The 13,451-nt window shown below is 41.4% G+C and overlaps 1 protein-coding gene across 8 annotated transcripts in view; it reads left to right on the top strand.

Moving 5' to 3' along the window:
- lingo2b (leucine rich repeat and Ig domain containing 2b) overlaps window positions 1–7,412 on the top strand; it is a 38,234-nt gene extending 30,822 nt beyond the window's left edge. For 3 of the 8 annotated variants that reach the window (XM_031732051.2, XM_039602976.1, XM_039602971.1), the window contains exon 2: window positions 4,036–7,412. In XM_031732051.2, coding sequence (XP_031587911.1) covers window positions 4,079–5,944 — 1,866 coding nt within the window. In that variant the 5' untranslated portion in view covers window positions 4,036–4,078 and the 3' untranslated portion in view covers window positions 5,945–7,412. Of the gene's footprint in view, window positions 1–166; window positions 203–1,588; window positions 1,731–1,760; window positions 2,434–4,035 lie in introns of those variants that run through there. The other 5 variants (XM_039602972.1, XM_039602973.1, XM_039602974.1 and 2 more) reach the window with 5 other exon arrangements.
- Window positions 7,413–13,451: the final 6,039 nt, after the last annotated feature.

The following is a 13,451-nucleotide window of genomic DNA, read 5'->3' as shown; positions in this document are numbered from 1 at the left end:
CATGGCCCTAAAGAATGTAGCCTCATGGGCAGTGTAGTCCGTGCTGCAGGGAGAATGGACTACCATATACGTTATGTGTCTGTGAGCGAGGGAGGGAGAGAAAGGAAAAGTCCGAGCTGTCACGGAGCAAAAACGGGAGCTGGAAGCATGTAAATATAATAATAACCACTGCAGCCAAGAAGAGTGCCTGACGAGCCCATTTGTAAGTAAGCCATTAAGACTCGACTGTACACTGTGTTCGTGTTTTCCTCCGGAAAAAATAAGTTCCGTTGGAGCAGCCTTTCAACTCTCTCTGTCTCTGGCAAGCAAAGTTGACCCAGACAACAAAGTAAAGCTAGTTTTCGCTACCAGCCCGACACGGAACCCACCGTGATAGCCGAGGTCCCTTTACTACTGTTCGGAGCCATGGACCTTCAGTAACCGTAATAAATCACAGCAATAGTACATTCACGTAGTTGTAAACAGCATGATAATATATTAAGTAATCCAAAGTATTCAGAATACGTTACTCTCATTGAGTAACGTAACGGAATACGTTACAGAATACATTTTGGGGCATGTATTCAGTATTCTGTAATGGAATACATTTTAAAAGTAACCTTCCCAACACTGGCTATATGTAACGCAGAAGTCGGTGTGTGTATATTGGCAATGTTTCAGAGAATTAATTTTTAATGCAATGGTCAATAGTCAGATCACTAAATGGATTTTGTATTTAAAGACTTCCACATTTTATCAAAGTATAATTTCTGATCACTAAGTACATCCTCATCCATTTGCAGGCACTTCAGAGATTCACACACTTTGCCAGACATAACCAAACAATGAATAATGAGTGAGACTGATAATGACCACAGTCCTGTGATTTTTTTAAACCTTTGTTTACCAGGATGTGAAACTCTTTTGAGAGAGTGCCCCGAGCCAAGAGAGGAACCATCACTACCCCCATATACTCACGCATACTTCTAAACATCAGTCACAACTTTTTCAATAGCCAAACAAAGTTCATGGTTGGTTTAAAAAACAACTTTTAACCAAGTTAAAAGTTAAAAATGAACATTTTGTTAACTGTAGAAAACTGATCAAGTTTAATTTAACTTTTGTTTACTACTATTTACCATTTTGCAATGATTGTTATTAGAAACTGTGATCATTCTTATCAGTTATCCATTCAGCTATTCTGTAAACTAGAACGGTGAGCGGCAGAGTAGTGTTGGGTATGTGTGGGGACATCAAACAGACCGCTGGTCTTTAGAAGAATCAAAACTACATCAGTTTTCAAGGTTATGCGCTTGCACAAATGTTGAAATAGTATTTTAATCCAAGGACATGATTTGGAGTCTTGTGGGAATCACCTTTATTGCACCAGTGCCCGCATGGGAACCTGGACAGATTTTGATTCATGAAGCAATATAGTAACTGTGCAGTTTTTTTCCACAATTTCTGCTTTAAAATGCATAAAATTTTCCTCTGCTTCATTTTTTAAAACCTTTTCTAACTGTGGAGAAATTAAAGCGTGAAACAACAGCCAGTTTACTCCTGATACAAGCTTTAATAACTGACGAGATGGTGCCGTTTCCGTTTGTAGGCTAACTCTCAGAGCAGAGCCGTGGCAGGACCGCCTGACACACGACTCTCCAACACATCAGCAGGCCAGTTCCCCACTGCAGCAAAAGACAAGTGGACTGTAATTATTAAACAGAGAAGCAGGGAGGAAGAGAAGCTGGCGGGTAAGGGCAGACTGATAAATACACAAAGAAAGAAGCAGGCATGTGGAAGGATAATAAGGTAGAGAGACATAGATAGTTACCAGAGCACCAGATGGATGGGCAACAAGACAGGCCGACAAATAGCGAGGCGCTCGGAATGACAGCTTGGAAACACCTTAAAGTGAGCTTGGCTCTACCAGCGGACCTGAATTTCTACCCATACATTCAAATAGTTTGTTGTCTCAATACGAAAACTAAATGAATATGGAAAAACATCACCCTCCGCCCTTACTCTATTCCTTCCTTTTTTCATTAATTTGATTGGCAGACAACACAGAGCGGATGGGAGTAAGGGTTTGTAGTTGCTGTGGCAACGGCCTGCTCTTTGTTAAAGGCTACATTCCTGGCATCTGATGTGTCTGCGCCGCGATCGATAAAAACCCAGCCTGCAGGGACTGATGAACGGACTGGGGCTTTTGCCAGGCAGGACCGCGGAGAGAAAAGGAGTTAGGTGGAAGATGTGTGAACAGGAGGATACGGAGATAAAACAGCAATAGAAAGAAAAGGGGAAAGAAAGGCAGAGATATGGAGATGCAAGCGGTGCGGCTGATGAGCTGAGCGGTGGGGTGAGTGCTGTAAGAAAGAGGATGAGTGAGTGTGCATGGCTCCTTCTGCCTCATCTCAGCTATTTTCTGAACGTCACTCACTTCACTATCAAAGTAAGGTACGTGTCTGTCTGTGTGCTCATCATCTGCTTACCTTGGCAGGATTTTGCTTTGCGAGCTCTGCGAGCAGTCGAAAAGCTTTTCTAAAGGCGCCTTTCATATTTCTCCCATTTTTCCTTGCCTTTATCACAGAGCATTCAAATTTCCACCGCTCACAGATGTGCCTTACGTTTTGCACACCTAATTGGCAAAGATAGCCATGAGCAGAATGCAAATACTACTGGTAATGAGGCAATTATGGTCAGCCTCTCTGTCTACATAGCCATCTGTCAATTCAACAACCTGTGGCTGCTCACTGGTGGTTTTTTCTGTCAAAGTCTGTGTCTTTCCGAGCCATGGAGAGATTCAGCTCTTAGAGATAACGTTTTACTGTTGAACTCTGCATCCGTCTCCTCATTACCCTGCTGTTATCTATTCTTCCTTTCCAGCCCTGCCTTTGCAGGAATGGAAATTAAGAGCCACATTTCGCAAGGCAAATGAATAAAAATGCGTATTAAAATTCACTAAAGCAGCCTCTGAAATTTATTAGTATGTAATGATCTCACCCATGTGGAAAAAAAACTTGTGCAAGTGGCCACTTTTGCATTTGTCTCCTTAAACATAATTGAAAGAATTTGGTTTGAATGAAGTCAAAATGATTTAACTGGAAACGGCTGCATGTACTGTTATGCAAAGCAGCAAATGTGACCACAGTAAACACCTTTTGTATAATCACGAGCTGAGAATAAATCACGTGCACAGCGAGACGTGCACAGTGGCTGCAGAGGTGTTAGTCTGCTGTGCTGCAAAAATAAAAGTGTATTTTTCGAATTAATTACAAATGAAATTAACAAGATTGTACTGCTTAAATAACCCAGCAAAGTGCAATACAAATGCATACACCATAACGAAAAAATAATAAGAAAAGAAAGTAGAGAAAGCATGTGAAACTGCCATTTGTCACAACATCTTAGTGAAAATTATAGAAACACAATGTGTTAAGTGAGTTGACTCAATATGTCGATCGCTAAATAAAGAGTTGTATATAATATATACTTCCATTCATTGTGTTGGGGTTAAATCTACTCTGTAGATTTAATTATAGCAGCAAGCACACGCTGTCATTTCATTTTCTGTTTAGTCTGGATTTTAGTTTGAGCTCCTGCCACATGTTCCACTTCCTAACCCACCCCCTCAGACACGCACGCTGCAAAACCAACACTCACACACATGCAGCAACAACAAATCCACATGGGCATTCAGCCTCAGTGGACTCTAACGAGGGACATTTCTCGCCATCGGGCTGAAACATCTTCCATCCTCGTAAAACATCTCCAGTTAGCCTGCAACCTTTTGTGCTAACACAGTGATGAACGTTCACATTTTTCTGCGGCTGATATTTCCATTTCTTGCTGTGTCTCGCCCTGCTGGGAGTTTAATTCCCTCATATCCACCTCGCCAGGAAAAGGGACAGTTCATTAAAGGAGAACAGAGTTGGCAGCTTAAGTAGACATAAAGTGTAAAAGGTTGTAAAAGGTTGAAAAATGCACGAAGGCGAGGGGGGGGGGGGTGCAGCCTGAGTGTAAGTGTAATTTAACACATTTCTTGTTCATGTCTTGCAGGGCTTGTTCGTGATGGTGCTGTGTATGCACAAGAAGCTGTGCCATGACAGAGGGCATCGTGGGTAAAAGAGACATGCGACACCCAGCCCCGCACCACTGCCACCTCTTTCTGGGCGGGGCCTTGCTGCTTCTCCTGGCCAGCTCGGTTCTGAGCTGCCCCGCCCGATGTGATTGCTCTGCTCCAAGCAAATCGGTCAGTTGCCACCGCAAGCGCCTCCTCACCATCCCTGAAGGCATCCCCATTGAGACACGTGTCCTAGACCTCAGTAAGAACAAGCTGCGCGTCATCACGCCGGACAACTTCTCTTCATTCCAGCAACTAGAAGATCTGGATCTCAGCGACAACCTCATCAGTGCAGTCGAGCCTGGTTCATTTCGTTCTCAGCTTGCTCTCCGCTCGCTCAACTTCCGCAGTAACCTTCTCCAACTGGTTCTTGTCGGTGTGTTGTCAGGCCTGACCAACCTCACCCGCCTTGATCTCAGCCACAACAGACTGGTGGTTCTTGTGGATCATGCCTTTCAGGATCTGCGTAGGTTGACATCACTGGAGGTGGGCGATAACGAGCTGGTTTTCATCTCTCAGCGGGCCTTTACTGGATTACTCGGACTTCAAAGCCTGACACTGGAACGTTCCAATTTGACGGTCGTACCTAGTGACGCTCTGGCACATCTGCACAGCCTGGTCGAGCTGCGCATGCGCTACCTGAGCATTAGTTTTCTTAAGCCTTTCTCTTTTAAGAGGTTATCTCGTCTCCGCCATTTAGAGATTGATTTCTGGCCCTGGCTGGACACACTGCCTCCCCTCTCGCTGCATGGCCTCAACCTCACAACATTGTTCATAACCAACACTAACCTGACTGCCTTCCCAGGCGCAGCACTGCACAACCTGCCCTACCTCACGCATCTCAACCTGTCCTACTGCCGCATCCAGCACATCCACCAGGGAGATCTGGGCCAACTCCCACACTTGCTGGAGCTCCGCCTCCAAGGGGCTCAGCTGGTTTCTATAGAGCCCTTTGCTTTTGCGGGCCTCAAATCTTTACAACTACTGGATGTGTCAGAGAACCGACTGGACTCTCTGGAGAAGAGAGTGTTCGCCTCTCTAGACAGCTTGAAGAGGCTTTGTTTGGGTGGAAACCCGTTAGTGTGCGACTGCAGATTGCTTTGGCTGCTCAACAGCCACAAGCCCCCTTCTCTGCAGATTTTGGACGTCCAGCCTAAGTGCAGCGCACCTCAGAACCTCACGGGGCAAACTCTCCAGGACCTCAAGGAGCCTCTGGTGTCCAAGTACATGACCTGCACCAAGCCACGGATTGGACCCAACACCACACAGCTGCTGATGGCTGACGAAGGCCAGCCTGCCCGTCTGAGCTGCATGGCAGAGGGAGCGCCACCGCCCTCTGTGGTCTGGATTACACCTCACAGACGCTATATCACAGCCAAAAGCAGTGGTAGGGTGGAGGTCCGACCAGATGGTACCCTTGAGATCAAGGCAGCAGAGCTGCATGACACCGGGGTGTATTGGTGTATTGCCAGTAACCCCGCTGGCAATGCTAGCCTGTCGGCCTCTTTAGCTGTGAAGACTTTGGGCATTGGGGATAGATCTGACTATAGCAACAGGAGCACAAATGATCTGACAGACTCCAACAGCACATCGGGGAACAGGACTGCTCTGCGCAACACGGACACCATAGACATTAAGACTATCATTATATCTACAGCCATGGGCTGCCTGTCCTTCCTAGGTGTGGTCATCTTCTGCTTCCTGTTTCTGTTTGCCTGGAGCCGAGGGAAAGGACGCCATAAGAGCAACTTTGATATGGAGTATGTCCCTCGCAAATCCAACGGGGCTTCAGCAGAGGCGACGGAAACAAGTGGCCCACGGAGGGTCAACATGAAAATGATCTGAAAACAACGCAGACTGACACACACCATAACGGTGTTAACGGCACAGTGCACACATATCAGTTAAAAAAACAAAACGTTTTTTCTATGACACAGTGGGTTTGTGACAAATGAAAGTCATGTACATTTATAGTGGGTGTCGATATGACGGTGACATTGTGACAAAGTGGACATGTGACCATAAAAGTGATATATGAAACCGTGGACGTGTTTATATGAAATAATGTTCTCATACAGTACACTGAATATAATACTATAACCAACATATCAATATGGGAGTGATATAGTGTTGCACTAGGCATGTGATTCAGTGGTGATGTGATGAGTAATGATGTTGTCGACTCACCGTGACATCAAGGTGAAGGAGGGAGCCGCCGGGAGTGACGGGGGACGTCTTTGCGTGGCAGTAGAGCTATCATCGCTGCAACATGTCAGGACTAAATTGTCTAATACCCATCTTAGCTGCAGTGTGAAAGGTGTGTGTTGTGTTCATGTGTGCGTGCGTGCTTGTATGTGCGCGTGCATCTGTGTGCGCATGTTGCATTCGTGTGTTTCTTTGTGCATGTGCACGCATTGCCTTTCTTGTTGGGTGGAACAATTACAGCGAATGATGGGGTCCAAAGCATTTTTCCAGGCCTTTTTCTTCTCGTTTGGTCATTGTAACGACACCAACGCCACTGTTGAGTAAAACAGAGGATTATCTATGTTTGTATGCAAAATGACAATTAATATATTCAAAAGAGATGCTGCATAGCTACATTTTGAAAAGGGGTCATTGTCCTCCTTGGAATGACTTCAACATTAGATAGGAGTTTTTTCTAAACTTACAGAAATGTAGTTATAATGTGAGGCCAGAGCTTTGTCTTTCCCTTAGAGCTCACTTCCCAGCAAAACAAGACGCTTTTCCTGACAAACAGCAGTGGACAATTCTGTTATTGCTCTGGAAAGGCTTCTAGCCATAGAAATGGCATGTTAAACCCATTTTATAACATAATAAATCATTGGAGATTTTTCTGCCAGACAAATCCCCTGATATGATATAAAAGCTAGACACAATGGCAAAGATTTACTGGCCAGTGCCCTCTTTGGGACAAGACACAGTTGAGGTTCACAGATTTATGGGTTGAATTCCCCTTCCTCTCGCATTTTTCTTTGAGCGCATCACTTCAAGCTAGCGTGTCGGGATGCTTCCCAGGGGGTACCAAAGGGTCCTGGGTATTTAATAGATGGAAATTTTAAAGTTGTAGTGGAATCTTGTACTGTTTAAGGGGGTTTTACGTTGTTGTTGAAATTGTTCTAAATGTTTTGAGAAAACAAAAAAAAGTGACTCAATTAAGGGCAATTCTTTGTAATGCAGGGATGTGGGTGTTAACTTGTGTGATCCTGTTGTGATAAAATGTTCAAGGTTGTATAATTGTTTTCATATGACAAATTTATGGGTATATTTTCAAAAGGAAATAAATCTTAATCATACCCCTAAATCTGGAGTTGCTGTCTATAATATCACTTCTTCATAAGCAAGTATGACTTTATATGAATTAATTAATGTGATTTTTACTTATTTTATTAGTTTAATATTATAGGAACAGTGTGGTTGATATGTCATGGTGTCAAACATGCACATTTATGAGCTATTTTGGCTCAATTAATTGCACCCTAACATCAGGAATACCACACACTGCTCAGCATGGTGGCGGTTTTTCAAAGTTAAAACATGCCGCTTTAATATGCTACAGTTCAGTGCTATTTATCACATCTGTAGTCATACTAGCTGCAGTTGGTAAACCACTTGGGTTTTGATAGTTAACACAAATATCCATAGCCCCAGGGATCCCGATGGTTTTGCAGATGCTGAAACACCAGATCATTGCTATTAACATTAAAACGAAACAGTTGAATGAATTGTCATGAAAATTGGTGTTGACAATTAAATTAAATTCCCTAACATTTTCACTTTTTTAAGATCTTTGGCTAATGACGAAATCTAGCAAAACCAAGACGTGATTAAAATGGTAACTATAAACATCTGTATGATAACAGTCACACGATTATGCTAACATTTATTTGAATCAAAGAACGTGTTGTTAGCTAAGCATTAGACTCCTCTACCAAAAGACTTCCTTCTTCATGCTCTTCCATACCACTCAGTAAAAAAAATGTAGGATCCACCGTAAAGCCTCGATCACAACTTTAATTCTAATTGCAGAACAGTGATAATATTGAAGATAACCAAGATGATGGAAGCATTCCTGTTTGTTGTGTTAGCCTACATGGCTAATTTTTTACACTGCTACTTACAATGTTCTGTTGTTGTTTTTGCTGGATAATTGCTTATTTATTTTTCAGATTTGAGTCCTGCTCACTATGCTGTACCTTACCCCAGGTATTTGCTTTTTTTTCTTGAAAATAGTCCTGAAATGGGAATACTTGCAAAGGATAAAAAGCCTTATATTTTTATCTGAGGCTCTGTGCCATACCTGACCATACCGCACTCTCAGTAAACATTACAGCATGATGTCAAACTAAGATATATAAATACAGCCCGTTTACATTAAGTGCATTACTAATCTAATTAATCCACTTCAACCTGGAGGTTGTATCTTCAAATCGCACTTACTTTAAGAAGTTCTCACGCTTTCCTTTTTAATTCACAGCTTCAGTTTTCTTGGGCTGCTGTCATTGGGGATATCATTTGTGTTCCTTTTAAGATCGTTAAAAAATAAACTGTTAACACTAACCTGTATATAATATCGAAAATATTTAGTGTTCTGTTACAACTAGAACATGCTCTGATAGGTATTTGGTGTTTTATATCCCACACAGTTTTTGTTGCATCTGTCCCTGCTGTTTTCTGCATGGTGAGATCCAGCTAGCCTTTCTGCTTTACCAGCTGGAAGCCTTGTATTTACCTTCAACACTAGTTGATGCTGGCTTGTTTGTTATAAATTTCTCTACTAAAAATGTCGTCTCGATGAATTTTAAAAGAGAGATTTTACTGAATTAAGAGGAGGTCTGAAGTCCTGCTGATCCTGCTTTAGGGCAATTTACTGTAGCAATCTTTCTCGGATTGCTGGGTATTGACTAAATTTAAATCACTAGTCCTTATCATCAATCACCAGTTAGCTACAGTGCTAACAAAGTAATATTTCTGTGACCCCAAAATATTTTAAACAAATATACTAAATAAAAGGCTTCAGAAAAAAGTAAATAAAATTCAACTCTGCAATTCACTTTCTTTCTCACATAGTTCACCTTAGAAGTGTTATACTGCAGGATGAATCTGAAGAAACCCCTGCACATGACCATGCTGACATCTGATTGTGTTTTCATATTCAAGCTGATCTGGTTGTGCAGCACACCTCCGTGTGGTCCAGACTGGAGCTGGAAAACTGCGACTCCATGCAGTTATGTTGCTGTTTACACTGATCAGAAAACATTAAAACTGGGCCACATGAAAGAAAAACATCAGAACTGGGACACTTTGAGCTGTAGCGTGTATGTATCCTAAAAAAGCCTGTAAATTCTGGGAACACACCACATTACATGACCTGACTCTAAGGTAAGGCGATAACATACATAAGGTCATATCGCTGCTTTGTTGATAACAACAGCTGACATCTACACATCCTCACAATGACAAATGGGCAAAATGTACAAAGTAATGCCAGTTATGCTGCTCCAATAGAAAGCTTCTAACAGCACTTGATGGTTTGATGCTAATGGTAAAAAGAGCGGCTGTCTCTGTGTGTGAAAGCTCACACAGAATATTCAGGCTGCGCTGAGTCCTTATGAAGGCAGGATCAAAGTCGCTCCAACAGGCTTTCATTGTTTCCATTGGAGTTTTCCTTTCACTGAAGGATTGCTGTAAACAATGCCACGAAAATGCAATAAATCTGTTACTCCTTCCCTCTTTTCTTCTGTTCAGTAGAGGATTTCCAAATCAGTTCTTTAATGATCTGAGCTCATTACGAGCTGTTAACGGTGTAATTTATTTTGTAAAAGATTCTCTTGCGTAGTGATCAGTCAAAGAAACACCATGTTATTAGCTCCGTTTTATGCCTCTGATTAAAACCAGGGCCATCATTTTCTGCAGTAAATGTACGATGTCAGCATTTTAAGTGGAATAAAACACTTACGGAGTGTTTGGTGCCACTCAAGTAGAGGTTTTCACATGCAGAGCCATGGACTCTTAAATGAATAACTTCGCACATCATAAAGGCTCTTTATAAAGAGTGTGTCACCACCTGCAGCTGTACCAAAAAGAATGAATGAAATAGAGGTTTTCAAGAGTGGACGATCCAAATTATTGTACAATCTCTGACCTGTTAGCCAGTAATTGAAATAAAACCATTTGTCCCTCGCTCGTAGCTTTTTTTGAAGCAGATATGGAAGCAGATTGTCAGGCACTTGAAAAATGTTTAATTTAAACTTTCCAAACTTTGTCTTTGTTGCTTATGTAGCTGTGAATGGCTTGAGCTGACTTAATGAGCCATAACTGTGGGGAGAATTGCTTCCACACTCTGAAAAAGTACATTTTGTTTTCATTCAGTTAACTTGTAACCAAACTTGACAGGATACAGATTTTTTTTTACTTATTTATTTTTTAAATTGTCCCTGCCTCGGTTGTGTAACCAATCATTATCCCTGCTACTTTTCACTGTCTGGTTTCTCCAGTCAGTTCCTCCTGTGCCGTCTTGATGCATGCTTCACAGTAACACAGATCAATAAGAAATCTGGAGTTTGGTGCACCAGCTCTACCCAGTGCCCCGAAGCTCGCTGATGATGTACAGACGATAATGAAAGGTCAGCCACTAATCGAGCCAGTCCAAAGAGATGGCAGGTTCGTGCCACGTCGGACCCCAGAGGGCCCTCTGAGACAAAATGTAAAAGTATAACGTTATAGTTTTGATGGGACTAGTGTTGAACTCGTGTAATAGAAGCTAAGCCCTGTAGCTGAAAGAATCCAACTAACACAGCAAAGAAAAAAGAGTTGGAAACGGTTGGAAAACTGATACTTTTCAGGATATTCAGACCAGAAGAAATTGTTCATTTAACTGAGTAAAACTTAGCTACGTAAAACAGATGGAGCCCTAGATTTATAATTGTGTTTACAGCTCCTAAAGCTGTAGCTTGGCATCTTTGAATGAGTTGGCCACGTTTTAATTTGAAGCGTCCATGAATCTCTGCAGAGGAGGATAGCAGAAGGAAGTGAATATTATCTGATAAGAGGATGAAAACATTCACACGCTGTTTCTGTGACCTTTTAAAGAACAAATAACACATTCATATTCTAACAAACTAAACTTAAATTCATAAGATTTGCTTACCTTAATACACTTCAGAGTTTACTACTGCAGCTGCTTGATTGTGTATGACCTGTAATTCACTGGCTAGTGGACCATAATTTTAGTTTATCTTAATGCATTTCTGTTTTGCAGATACTTTTTTGTCAAACGATGTAGTCCTAGACCACATTACACACAAAGACTGTATATAAAACCCTATCTTGATGATTTTGACAAATGCCATGCTGGTATTTTGAAATCTGACTTTACAAGAGAGTGATGGATCTGACAAAGAAATCTGGTTTACTGCACACTCACATGGTTGCAACTTGTTGGTTACAAAGTAGCCAAAACCTAAAGGCTACCTCAAGCTTGCAGTGGGCCTGTAACATTATCCTTACCCTAGTGAGACTAGCCATTCAAGAAGGGTTCAGAGTAGAGTCGCTACTCCTCACCATTGAAAGGAGGCTATTGAGGTGGTTCGGGCATCTGAGTAGGATGCCTCCTGGACCCTCTGGTGTGATGGGAAGCAGGAATGTTCTACCGTGAGAAGGCAGGTAGAACCCAGGTAGACCCAGGATCTGCTGGAGCACATACATCTCTCAGCTGATGTCTCAGTGTGATGTTGTTCCTATATCATCGCAATAATGTTGGCCCCGGATCAACATCGCAACTGGCCGATGACATCTGAGAATTCAGATGCTATTAAAAACTATCCCAGCAAACCCCCATAATACTGAACACACTGAGACATCACTGTGCAGTGCAGGAAACTTTTCCAACAGATCTTTAGATTTGGGTTCAGGTTTATATGTGCACATGTTTTCAGACTCACCATAACAAGGAATATAAGGGAAGGTGTTAGCTCAAAAGCACTGAATCTAAATTATTTTATAAACATCAATACACACATCCTGATTTTTTTTTAATGCTTTACATATCATGTTGCATAAATTATTTTTAAGAGCTCACTCTGAACACTGGAAATTTTTTATGGATATTTTTTTCCACAATTCATGACGAATAATAAGTTGAATTGAAAAACAACTGATAGGTATAGTCCTAGTGCTCAGTTTGGACTCTGTATTTATTTAAAGGGATAATTTAAAATTCATATTTCTTTCAAAACACTTATCGTGGTCATTTTCTTGTGTTAACTATAATAAATACAAAATCAAATGTCTATATATTGTGACAGGTTTAAGTTATTTAACTGGAGAACACATTGAAAATAATAAACTATTACTGGGGTGTTTTATGGGAAATTTACTCAAGTCACAGACTCGCATTCAGCTCCAACAAATGGCCCTTCTGGGTCTTTTGAGTAAAGCACGTAGCAGTAGGAAATTTCAGTAGCAAATTTTTCACAGCTTTCATTTTCCCATATCTTTTAAAAAGTAGAATAACTATCTCTTATTTTATGGTAATTGTCCTGCCTAGAGAGGATGTTTCAAAAGTGGCACACTTGGAAAGTAGTAGAAAGAAAGCGATCTACAAAAGATGTCCAAGTTCTACATTACAGGGCTTTTGTAATATTGTGCACGCTTAAACTGGAAGTGAACAAAAGCTGAACTTGTGTCAAACAGTATTTGCCTGCACATAGAGCTTACATCATTGTCTGTATATGTCATCATTTATTTGGTCAGTAGTAAAGTAACCGAGGTATTTCCCCTTTTTGAAAGAAAAAGTGTGTGGAGCATTTGTTCTTTAGTCCAGGGGTTACCCTGGACTAAAGAACAAATGCTCCAAGTGGGCGAGGTGCTAATGTTCAGATGGCAGGTCTACATCTAGAATCAAAATGAGCACAAACCTCAACAACCAAAGTGAAGCATTAAGACAAAACATAGCAAACAGGATCCACACATTTGGGCCACAAAATAGATGTAAATTGACTAAAGTAAGACACAAATCAGACAAAAATAGATGCAGCATGATCACAAACAGACACATGTTGGCTACATATTGATGCAAAATGACTAAATTCACACGTGCAACACTTTCTACATATTTGACAACAGAAGAAAAAAACAAACACAGTTGGAATGTATTTTTAATTTACATTTTTTTATTTGATGCCAAATTAGATATTTTAAAAATCAAGCGCCAAATCACAAAGTCTCCTCTCTGTTTGTACTGTAAGGTCAAAACCCTACAGTACTACAGAGAACCCCAACAATCAAATGATCCCCTCTGAGCAAGCACTAGGCGACTGTGGGAAGAAAAACT

This window comes from Oreochromis aureus, linkage group 19, assembly GCF_013358895.1.
Source record: "Oreochromis aureus strain Israel breed Guangdong linkage group 19, ZZ_aureus, whole genome shotgun sequence".
NCBI lineage: Eukaryota > Metazoa > Chordata > Actinopteri > Cichliformes > Cichlidae > Oreochromis > Oreochromis aureus.
Note: the sequence above shows the minus strand (reverse complement) of the source record. Positions and strands in the feature narration are given on the sequence as shown.